The 12,272-nt window shown below is 52.6% G+C and overlaps 1 protein-coding gene across 2 annotated transcripts in view; it reads left to right on the plus strand.

The window, feature by feature from the left end:
• The first annotated feature begins 3,156 nt into the window (after positions 1–3,156).
• The window catches only part of MARF1 (meiosis regulator and mRNA stability factor 1), a 32,491-nt gene continuing 23,375 nt past the window's right edge, over positions 3,157–12,272 (plus strand). For both annotated transcript variants that reach the window (XM_055134738.1, XM_055134739.1), the window contains exons 1-4: positions 3,157–3,283; positions 7,737–7,938; positions 10,133–10,834; positions 11,718–11,886. In XM_055134738.1, coding sequence (XP_054990713.1) covers positions 7,795–7,938; positions 10,133–10,834; positions 11,718–11,886 — 1,015 coding nt within the window. In that variant the 5' untranslated portion in view covers positions 3,157–3,283; positions 7,737–7,794. The remainder of the gene's footprint in view (positions 3,284–7,736; positions 7,939–10,132; positions 10,835–11,717; positions 11,887–12,272) is intronic.

A 12,272-nucleotide genomic window follows, 5' to 3' on the forward strand; every position in this document is an offset into this window, starting at 1 on the left:
GCGAGGAAAGTGTCCTGCCTGCTGTACTGTGGCTCCAGCAACCAAATTGTCTATTTAAAACCCTAAATCTAAAAATAAAAACCCTAAATTTAACCTGGCAGAAGAGAATTTGCCAGGGGAAAACTGTTAGAAGCAGATAGGTAATCTAGGATCTGATGTAAATGCCATCATTTTATTATTTTTTTTCTTTTGGGGTCACACCTGGCGATGCACAGGGGTTACTCCTGGCTCATGCACTCAGGAATTACTACTGGCGGTGCTCAGGGGACCATATGGGGTGCTGGGATTCAAACCCAGGTCGGCCGCGTGCAAGGCAAACGCCCTACCCGCTGTGCTATCGCTCCAGCCCCAATGCCGTCATTTTAAACAGCATTTAAATTAATCCCAGTTTCATACACATGAAGATTATAATTTTGATAAGGAAAAATCTAGAAGTTAGCCTCAAGAGGATGGACATGGAGAGAATCATGCTGAGTGAAATGAGCTGGAAGGAGAGGGACAGTTACAGGATGATTGCATTCATTTGTGGGATATATGATCCTAATATCCAAGGCTCATATATCAGGGGCCAGGAGGACTGGGCAATGCTTGGAAGCTTGCCACAAGGGGGCGGGGGGCGAAGGGCAGTTAGGATGGAGAAGGGACCAACACGACAATAGTAATTGGAAATGATCATTTTGGACAGGTAAGGATATACCTGATAACCTCTCAGTATGTGTATTGCTAACCATAAGCCTAAAGGGAGGGAGAGACAGAGACAGAGACAGAGACAGAGAAGGAAAGTGTCTCCCATAGAGGCGGGCTGGGAGGTGGGTCAGGGCAGGAGGGAAACTGGGGACATTGGTGGTGGGAAATGCACACTGGTGAAGGGACAGGTGTTGGAACGTTTATGGCTGGAAACCATTCATGAACAACTTTGTAACTGTGTGTATAACTGTGATTTAATTTTAAAAATTTTCAAAATAAAGTTAGCCTCTGATAAGAGTTTGCCCAATGGAGAAATAGCAGAAGTTATTCTTCAAATACATTGGTTGGTTTGGGTTTGGGGGTCACAAGCCAGGGGTGCTCAGGGATCACTCTTGGTGCTACTCAGAGGACCATTTGCGGTGCTGGGGATTAAACCTGATAAGGCAAGCACCTTAACCCCTCTACTTTCTCTCCAGCCCTCTTAAAGTATATTTCATTTTATTTATTTATTTATTTATTTGTTTGTTTGTTTTTGCTTTTTGGGTCACACCCGGAGATGCACAGGGGTCACTCCTGGCTCTGTACTCAGGAATTACCCCTGGCGGTGCTCAGGGGACCATATGGGATGCTGGGAATCGAACCTGGGTTGGCCACATGCAAGGCAAACGCCCTACCCGCTATGCTATTGCTCCAGCCCCTTAAAGTATATTTTAAAAGAAATATTAAAGCACATCTATCAAATGCCAAATTGTATTTTGATTCATAATTGCCTGCTTCTAAGAGCTGATACACGACAGTTAGACAAGTTATCGATGCCAAATAATAAATTTACACTCTTGTAATTCAAACTTCATTAACTTTATTGGTATGGTTTATTTTATTGACTGCATTTAATTTGACCCAAGCAGAGCTCTGGACTTAAATAACATTTTTAAAAAATATCTGCTCTTCATTATGTTTTGAGGCTAAACGGCTTTTTAGGTAATAAAATCTACAATTAATTTCCCTTTATACCTTGAGTTTAGGTGATCTGTGTTCAAAGAGACACTCACGTGAAAAGGAAGAATGAAAGGATACCTCTAAGGATAAGTTTATTTGGTATTTTGAAAGAAAAAAGTATCAGCAGGAAGGGTTGTTTATCTGCTCTAATTCTCCCGTGGAAAATATGACCCACACACAGACACAAAGATTTATTCAACACCTAAGCAAAGAGGTGTGTGTACTTGTCATCTGCCTCTGGAAAAGACAACAGTTCTTCAACTACAAGTTTGGTCTTGCCCTATGCGGAGCAGGTTGCAGAGACTATTAGCTTCCCCTGAAAACCCCCTCACTTAATGCAGATCGCCTGAGTAAACTGCTAGCGCAAACTTCAGGGGGAAATAATCTTCCCTTTTGGCAATTCCTTGGTACGGATGATTCTGCAAAGTGAATTTGATTCTCGGCAAGCTCCAAAAATAATTGTCCGTAGAATTCAGCCCGTGCATCCTAAAACTATCTAGATTTAGATCCGTGTTTTGTTTTTCTCTTAATTTACAACAGGAAATAGTGAGCAGCTGGTAGTTTCAGAAAGAACTCTTGTCCTTAGTCTTTTTTTTTTTTTAGCTTAAGGTATAAGTGAAAATTACAAGGCGCTTTAAAAGCCGGGTCTCTAAGCACGGAAAATACTGTAACTGACTTTACCAGGCTTTTTGCAACTAATTCGGGTCTCCCGTTTGCCTCGTCCGGCCCGGCGCTGGAAAGCTTGTATTCATTTGTAACGAGCCGCATTTTCTTACCCAAGACCGGGACTCTGGGCTGGAGCCTGAGTCTAGTTACCGGAAAACGCGCTTCCACCCCAGGAGCGAGCTGTCCCGCCCGCAGTTATTCTTTCCCCCCTCCACTTGCCACCAGGTTGCATTAGATAAAGATGCTGGGCAATCTACGGCGTCATTAAAAAAATTTCTTTTTAATCCAGGAGAATGACCACGTGACAAGGGGGGGCGGAGGAGGACTGGAGGGCACACTCAAGCGATCGGACTTTTCCCCTAAATCCTCCTCCCCTTGCAAAAGCCCAGAGCGGTCACTTGTGCCCAGGACCCGGGAGACCGGGCAGGGATTTTTTTTTTTCCTACCCCCCCCGCCAGGTTCCACCCCACAAGCTCCCTAATCCTCAGCTCTCAGGTCCCTTTGCACGCCCCAACCAGAAGGCAGGAGGCCAGTCGACTTCGCCAGAGGGGTCCGGCCCCCCAAAGCCGGGGCGCCCCCGGGGGAAGGTCCCTATTTAGGGGTTTATCGGGAGGGGACTGAGCCTGACGAGGCTGCAGGGCCGTGAGGCCCCGCCCCCCCCGCCTTCCCGGCAGGCCCCGCGCGCCCAGGCCGCGGCGCGGGCGGGGGGAGGGGGCGGGGCGAGCGGGGCGCCGGAAGGGGCGGGGCGAGCGCCGAGAAGGGCGTCGGTTTTGCGACAGGGGCCGTGCGCTGCGGAAGCGGAAGTGGAGGGCGCGCTTGGCGGCGGCGGCGGGAGCTGCGGAGTCGGGAATCAAAACAAAGGGCCTGGGGGGGGGGGCGGGGGGCAGGCGGCGGGGCCGGAATGTGAGCCGAGGTGGGGCCGGCGGCGGAGGTGAGTGGGCCGGCAGCGCGGGGGGCCCTGCCCAAGGGCGGGGGGTCACCCCGGGGGGGGGCCGCGGGGGGCACCCGGACCCCCCCCCCCGGCCTCCGCCGCTCCGTGGAGGTTGGCCTCGCGGAGACAGTGCCCTGGGCCCCCGCCGGCCGCCCCCGGGGGCCGTCCGGGCTGCCCCTGCTGCGCCCGCTTCCCCGGCCCCGGCGGCGGCCTCCAGGTGTGGACGGCGAACACCTGGGGGCCCAGGGCTCTTGCACAGTCGGGGGCTAGGAGACGGCACGAAGGCGCCGGGCTGGGGCGGGGGGGGGTGTGTGTGCCAGGACCAGTGTCGCACATCCTCCTGGCAGTGCCCCCCTCCCGGGGAGGCCGTCGGGCGTGACGGCGCCTGGGACTTGAGCCTGACCCCTCCTGATAACACCTTGGGAGGTTGCCCGGGCATCTTCCCCGCCCCCGACACGCACACAGCACACCCCGCCTTCCCCAGCGTGCCCGGCTTCAGGGGTATCTCTCGGTCTCACGCACGCACAGGTCTGGGGCGATACGGGTCGTCCTGCCCCCGCCCCCCAGGGAAGTGGGAATCGGATGGTCTTCCTAGATGGGTGGGTTTTTGTTGTTGTTTTTTGGGTTTTTTGTTTTGTTTTGTTTTTGAGCCCTCAGCTCGCCCAGCAGTCAGGGAGGCGTCTTGGAGTTGTCAACCGTCAAGCGGGAGAGCCCGGCTTCTTGGAAAGCAAGGGAAAGCAGGACCCCGTTAGCGAGAGCAGCTTTTTTTTTTCTTGGTTTGTTTGGGGATGGGGGGGGTCCAAACCCGGCAGTGCTCAGGGCTGACTCAGTGCCCAGGGATTTTTAGCCTGACGGTGCTCAGGAGACCAGATGAGGCGCCAGGGATTGAACCCAGGTGGGCCCGGGTGCAAGGCAAGCCCCCTACCTACCCTGCATTACCTTCTCTACTCCCTCCCCTAGAGAAGCTTTTTTTTTTTTTTTTAAAGCGAAAGTGAATGGAACAGGATGTGCTTGAGGATGAAGACTGGGCGGGGGTGTGAGGAAAAGGTTACTTGCTAAGTGTTAACCACTCCCCAGGTCACCTCTAGTCCAAAGATCAGGGCCCAGGAAAGGTGTCGTTATCCTGTCGCCAGGTCAGCAGATGGATTGGAGGTCCAGAGGTTATGAAGTTGTCCAAGACGCTGCTGGCGAATTGGAGGGGTCTGCAGAAGTGTGATGGCAGCGTGTATTGCTGGGAGGCAGTTGCAGCAATGGGCAGCGTTTAGCCACTGCCCCTGGACTTGCGGTAGTGAGAGAAAGGGACACTCCCACTCAGGCCAGCTGCTCTGACCGCCTGCTCCTTAGCAGTATTCCCGGGAATGCCTGAAATGTTTTCAGGCTGCTGGCAGCTTCTAGCCAGAAAGTTTGCACTTTCTGTGGCCTTTATGACAAGGGGGGGTTCCCCGTCTCCTGTTTCCCACCCCAAGGGTAAGAGGAGGACTCATCTGACCTGCCATCTTGCTAATTGTGTGAGGCAAGTTACAGGATTCCTTGTTCCCCTCCCCCTTACCAAGGAAGAAATAATTATATAAATATGTTCCTCATTTCCCCCTTCAGTTTGTACCCCTTGTGCCAAGCACAGGCCTGCTACATGGTAGAAACTGCGTAAATATTTGCTGGAGGAGGAAATAAAGTATTATTCAATAAAAATGCTTTATAAATATTCTACACACCACTTTGGCTCACTTTCAGGAGTGGCCTGGGAAGGGCGTAAGAGGGCAGGTCAGAACTGTGTCCGTTGCGAAGATCATAAACCCTAGGAGCTAGAGAGATTTGGGAGGACGCGAGACCTGTGTATTTTGTAGAAAAGACGAGTACCATCATTTCCTGGCACCGTGGCGAGGTGCACTCCCTGTTTCCATAAGTCCCAACTGTCCAGCCGGGAAACAGCTGTTCACTCTGCCTGTCCTTCAGGAGTATTTGTTTAGTGTCCAGTAGGCCGGTCCTGTGCTTGGTGCAGGCGCAGGAGATAGAAGGGTGAAAAGGCAAGATGGGCTTCCTTTCCTCGGTATCTCCTGGGCCTGGGATGCTCGGAGGGGCTAGTCTGCACAAAAGGAAATAGAAACCTAGTGTAGTTTTGTAACTTTGGTGCTGGGGCAAAGAGTAAAGGAATTGCCCCCCTTGCTGGTGTATACTGTTTACATTGCAAATACTCAGCTACCCCGTTCCAACGCTGAAATAGCCGAAGGCAGTGCCTCCAGGACCGGGGTTCACACCTGCCATGTGCAGGGCCCTAAGTGTGATCCCCGGCACTGTGTGGCCCAGCTGCATTCAACTCTCTGGCTTGGTTGGCCAAGGGTCAGTAGTGTAGACCCCAGACCACTTCACTGTTGCTTGGGGGGCTCCCAACCAAAGCAACACCAGAAACAGTAGTAATATAGTAGACATGGAAAACACTTCGTGTATTTTGCTGTGTCTCAATAAAGCTATGTATAGACATTGAAGTTGAGCATACTTTAAATTTAAAACACCTTAATTTTAAATAATCTGGGGGGAGCACACTCAGCCTTGCTCAGGGCTCCCTCTTGGCTCTGGGCTCAGGAGTTACTCCTGCTATGTTTGGGGGCTAGTGTGGGGTGCTGGGCATCGAACCCGGCTTGGCCCTGTGCAGGGCAATCGCCTTACCCCCCTGCACTATCCCTCTGGTCCTTAAATGAATGCATTTTAAAGGAAGGAGGTTGGCCGCCACCTCCCCTCTTCTCTTCTGCCCAACAGGTTGCTCTTAAATAAATTTTAGAATTGTATGTCACTGGTCGTGAAGGCATGGCGGGTTTATTTTTTTCTAAAATCACATACTATTTTTTTTTTACTTTTTTTGGGGGTCACACCTGGCTCTGCACTCAGGAATTACCCCTGGTGATGCTCAGGGGACCATATGGGATGCTGGGAATCAAACCCGGGTCGGCCTCGTGCAAGGCAAACAAACGCCCTACCCGTTGTGCTATCACTCCAGACCCAATCACATGCTATCTTTTGTTAATAGTTTGACTTAACAAGTACAATCTTGCTAAGTGAAGCTCCAGCCACATAAGAAGATTCACTCAGACACACCGGTGGTGTTCCACTCATCTGCCTCAGGGCTCCAGATGATAGGGTTTTGAAAATCTGGTTGAGGGGCTGGAGCAATAGCACAGCGGGTAGGGCGTTTGCCTTGCACGCGGCCGACCAGGGTTCGATTCCCAACATCCCATATGGTCCCCTGAGTACTGCCAGGAGTAATTCCTGAGTGCAGAGCCAGGAGTGACCCCTGTGCATCTCCAGGTGTGACCCAAAAAGAAAGAAAAAAAAAAGAAAAGAAAATCTGGTTGAAACAGTTAAGAGTTCAGGGATAAAGAATTCAAGTTGGCCGTGTGTGTGTGTGTGTGTGTGTGTGTGTGTGTGTGTGTGTGTGTGTGTTTAGTAATTTGTAATATACTTCACAGCCATTGCACTTTTGGGCAGTGGGGAGGTTGAGCTATACCCAGTGGTGCTCAGGGACTATTCCTGGCTGCGTGATCAGGAGTGACCCCTTGGGGTGCTAGGGATAGACGAGGGTTGGACGAATGCAAGGCAAGTGTCTTCGCACTCTGCTGTCTCTGGCTCTGTGGCGAACTGAAATTGTTTGGTTGCCACATAAGAGGGAGCTCAGGGCTTAATACTCCCAGCTCTGTGCCCAGGATGACTCCTGGAGGTGCTTTGAAGACCCTATGTGGAGGGTTCAAAGCAGCATTGACCTCACATCAGGCCTTAACCCCTGTTCTGTCACTCAGGCTCTATGCCGTGCCAGGGAGCGTACCTGGCGGTGCTCTGGGCTGACTCCTCACTGTGCTCAGGGATCACTCCTGGTAGGGCTCAGGGGTCCATATGGGATGCCGGGAATCGAACCCAGGCCAGCCACATACAAAACAGGTGCCCCGGGGCTGGAGTGATGATAGCACAGCGGGTAGGGCGTTTGCCTTGCACGCGGCCGACCCGGGTTCAAATCCCAGCATCCCATATGGTCCCCTGAGCATCCCCAGGGGTGATTCCTGAGTGCAGAGCCAGGAGTGACCCCTGTGCATCGCCGGGTGTGACCCAAAAAGCAAAAAACAAAAACAAAAACACAGGTGCCCCCTGCGCTGTACTAGCGTTCCCTCTGGCCTCACCAGTCCATTCTTGTTATTATCAAACTTCTCAGACTCCTTTGCACTGTAAACACAGTCTTTTTTTTTTTTTTTGCTTTTTGGGTCACACCCAGCGCTGGCTTTGCACTCAGGAATTACTCCTGGCGGTGCTTGGGGGACCATATCGGATGCCGGGGATCGAACCCAGGTCGGCCGCGTGCAAGGCAAACGCCCTACCCGCTGTGCTATCGCTCTGGCCCCCAAACACGGTCTTGTTTTAATAACGGCAAATGTCCACACATGCCAGTAACATGAAACCCCCTTCTTAACAGGGTGGAAGAATGAAAGGAAAGGAAGATGGAAGAATGTTGAGCCGCGCTGCCCGGCTGTATGATGGAAGGGAACGCAGCTGAGAGCCCCTGCAGCAGAACGCTTGGATGGCTTCAACGAGACGGTGACGCTAAGCCATGGCTTTGGAAATTCTCTAATTGCTTTTCTGGTCCTGAGCAGGCATTGCCACTTAGTCCCCAAACGGTAATTAATTTTTTTAAAATTATGTTCAAAACTCACAGCAAATTTTTAATTATTTTTTTTAATTGAATCACCATGTGGAAAGTTACAAAGCTTTCAGGCTTAAGTCTCAGTGATACAATGCTCAAACACCCATCCCTTCACCAGTGCACATACTCCACCACCAAGAATCACAGTATACCTCCCCCACCCCGCCTGCGTAACTGATAAATTTCATTTTACTTTCACTTTACTTTGATTACATTTAATATTTCATATTAAATTAATATTAAATTCATAAATTAATAACAATTAATTGTTATTAATTACAATTAATAACAAAAACTCACTATTATTGTTTGGAGTTTCTCCCCCCCCCAAAGTCAGACCTGATGAAAAGGAAGCATTTTTAATTAATTTTTTAAATTTTATTTTGGTATTGGGGTCATAGTAATAGTGCTCAGGTCTTACTCCTGGCTCTGTACTCCGATCACTCCTGCCAGTGCTCAGGGGACCATATGGGGTACTGGGGATTGAACCCAGGGCAGTGTGCAAGACAAATTCCCTACCTGCTGTACTATGCTCCAGCCCCTATAACAAAAAAGGTTTTGTTTGGTTTTGGGACCACAGCCGGCAGTGCTCAAGGCTCTTCTCCATGCTGTGTTCAGGGATCTCTCCTGGCTGGGTTTCAGGGGACCATATGTAGACCTGGGGAGGGGACCCAGGTTGCCCGCATGCAAGGCAAGCGCCCTACCCCCTGTACTATCGCTCTGACACAAAAACTTACCAGTGGTACCAGGACACAGGCTTGGGGGTGGGGGGGGTGGACAGGGCCAAGTTTCTCCTTGTGTCCACACTGTTGCTGCTCTTTGTAACATTGTTGTATCCTGGATTCAATGACCATGTAGCTTTCTTTCCCTCGGGCCTTCATGCCCTCATGACTGAACCAATCAGAGAACATAAATTTTTTGTTAATTATTTTGGCCACAGCTGACCCTGTGGGCTCAGGGGACAGGTGGCAGCCACACCTGCTGGGCGCGCTCTCTAACCTGAAAGTGACTTTTTGCTTATTTTGGGGTCACACCTGGCAGTGCTCAGGGCTTAACTCCTGCTTCTGCACTCAGGGTCACTCCTGGCAGGGCTCAGGGAACCGTGGGGGGGTGCTGGGCATTAAGCTCAGGTCGGCCCCATGCAAGAGAAGCGCCTTATATGCTGCACTGGCGCTCCAGCATAGAACACAAACATAATGGTGGGGGTTTTAGTATTGTTTGGCTTTTTTTGGGGGGGGGTCAAACAGGGGTCACTCCTGGCTCATGCACTCAGGAATCACTCCTGGTGGTGCTCGGGGGACCATATGGTATGCTGAGATTCGAACCCGGGTCAGCCGCGTGCAAGGCAAACGCCCTACTCATTGTACTATCACTCCAGCCCCTGGTTTGGCTTTTGTTTTTGAGCCACACCCATGAATGCTCAGGGCTTACTCCTGGCAGGGCTGAGGGACCACGTGGGGTGCTAGGGATCGAACCTGGGTCGGCCTTGTGCAAGTCAAGCGCCCTACCCACTGTACTACCTCTCCGGCCGCCCTGATGACGTTCTGGCCTTAGGTCATGAGTCCTCAGAGACCTTTCCATAATGTTCCATACCTTCTGCTCCGGAAGATCTTATTGGAATACTTTATGGCCCGTCTGTAGGAACGATGAACTATTTATTTCCCTTAAAATAGTGTGTGTGTCACCTCTACTGAATGCTCTTTGTGGCTGTGTCACTTTCATGCCGTCTGTCTTCAGAAGAGGCACAGGGCAAGCATGGAAATATACGTGGTCATCCCCACAAGTCTTTTGAGTTGTCTGGTTTTGGTGTTTTTTTTTTTGTGTGTGTGTGTGGTGGGGGCGGCACAGCCGGTGGTGGTGTTCCAGGGTAAACTCCTAGTGGTGCCAGGAGTCAGACACGTTGACCGCATACACGGTAAAGTGCCATCAACCGTGGACCACCTGGGATGCCGGGGATCAAATTCCGGTTGGCTGCATGCAGGGCAAGTACCCTCCCTGCTGTGCCGAGTCTCAGCCCCCAGGAGTTGCCTGTTTGACACCGACCCCCCTGCCCGTCTCTGCAGAGCGCCCCTCGGTGGAGCTGCGTGTCCACGCTGTGCCTGCCCATCGGGCGACAGCCATGGCGTCCCTGAGCTAACTCGTGGGTGTGGCGCTTTTTCTTTGCCCAGGAAGATTACATGGAGAACAAGAAAGTCGCGGTGGAGCTCAAGGATGTCCCGTCTCCCCTTCGTGCCGGCACCAAGCTCTTCCCAGCGGTCCCGCTTCCAGATACTCACTCCCTTCAGCAACCTAAGCTCCAGCTGGCCTCAGTGCCCAGAGTAAGCTGCTGCGCCCACTGTGCCAGTGAGCCCTCCACCTCGCCCCTGCGTTTTGGTGGTGGCGGTGGTGCCGGCGGCGGCGGTGAAGGTTCCGGGGGCTTGGTTCGCGCAGGCAGCCTGTTAGATGCGCAGAGCACCAGGACGATCACGTGTCAGGTCGGGGCCGGCTCGGCTTTCCCGGCGGCGCCCCCGCTGCAGAGCGCCTCGGTGCGGAACGGTGGTGGCGGCGGTGGTGGCCTCACGGGCGACGTGCCCAGCGTGTGCCTGGACGGCAGCCTGGCCTGCAAGCACCTGCCCTGCTGCGGGAAGCTCCACTTCCGGTCGTGCCCCGGCACCGCGCACAAGCTGTACCCGTTCCCGGCTCTGCAGGGCTGCACCTCGGCCACCTATTTCCCTTGTTCCGATTTCACAAGCGGGGTGCCCGGGCGTTTGGAGGAGCACCTCTCACCGTCGGAGCTCGCGCCTCACTTGTGCACCAGCTCCCTGCACCTAAATGTGGTCCCCCCGGTCTGTTTGAAGGGCTCCCTGTACTGTGAAGACTGTCTCAACAAGGTGGGTGTCTGTGCGCCCCTCTGCCAGCGCGGCTGCTGCGGTTGGAGGGAAAGTATCTTCTGTTTGGGTCCGGCCAGGGTCAGAGCTCAGTGGCCAGAGCCCAGGCTCCGCGTGCCACGGGTCACCCTGGGCCGGGTCCTGGCTCCAGACACTAAAAAAGTGGGTGTGCTTCGGGAAAGTGCTGACTGGGCCCAGGAGTGGAGAGTCTGCCTGGGGGTAGTTTTCTCTCCCTCCACCCGCCCTCCCAAAGGAGTTTTCAGCCTAAATCCTGCTGGTCCTAGAAGCAGCGAAGGGAAGAATGGGCAGGGACAGTGTTCGGGTATGTAGTTGGCACTCTCAGGGCTAACCCCCCCTGGTCCCCCAAACACACGCATGCACACACACGCACGCACGCACACACGCACACGGTGTTGGTCGGGAATCTGTTTCTCACAGATACCAAAGTCCTGGGGCCTGTTTTGTGTGCAGAGGCTAGAGCACAGTTCTGAGTCCCTGTCTCCAGCCTGCAGCTGTGGTGTGGGTCCCCATGTGTCGCTCTTGTGCAGCCCTCTGGGGTCGTTAAAAGTGGCCCTAGGCGCCAGTGTGTCTGTGGACTGTGTGTCCGGAGGGCCCCTCTCGAAAATGGCAGAGGCCCGGACTCTCTGTCCTCTGGGCTGTGGACTCTGTCTGTCCCGTCTCCTCGAGTCACAGCTTGAAGTGAGTTTGTGAGTCCAAAGCTACTGGCCCCAGGAGAGAGGGTTTGGGGAGGGAAAAAACCACCTTCTCAGAGTTAGCCGCTGGAGAGGAAGACACAGTTAGGGTGTGTTTTCAGCAGATGTCTGTATCACTAGGTTCTGGAACGATGTCTGAAATCACCTCTTAAAAAAACTTCTTTTGTAAACAGCCGGCAAGAAATAATATCATCGATGCTGCTAAAGTATGGCCAAATATACCACCTCCAAATACTCAGACGGCGCCTGTCCCTCTGTGCAATGGCTGTGGAACCAAGGGGGCTGGCAAGGAGACGGCGTTGCTCTTGGCAACCAGTCTAGGCAAAGCTGCTTCGAAATTTGGTAAATGGCAGCACGTGTGGCATAACGTATGTGGTTTCCAGCCCTTCGCTCTCCGAAACTAACACACCATTTAGTCACCACTAAAGGGTCCCACGAAACTGTAAAAGCCTGTATGGCTATGCATCTCTGTCTTTGGTAAATGTTTTCATTTTCCCAGACTAGTAAGTCAGTGGCCATTTGTGATGAGCTGAGGCTCTTTTTTCTGTTGGTGGTGGTGGTGTGTTTGTTGTTTTTTTTTTTTTTTTTTTGTCTTCGTGGGTCACACCTGGCAATGCTCAGGGTTACTCCTGGCTCTGCACTCGGGAATTACTCCATGCAGTGCTCAGGGGACCTGGGATGAAACCCGGGTTGGCTGCATGCAAAACAAACACCCTCCCAGCTGTGCT

Source organism: Sorex araneus, chromosome 4 (assembly GCF_027595985.1).
Source record: "Sorex araneus isolate mSorAra2 chromosome 4, mSorAra2.pri, whole genome shotgun sequence".
Lineage (NCBI taxonomy): Eukaryota > Metazoa > Chordata > Mammalia > Eulipotyphla > Soricidae > Sorex > Sorex araneus.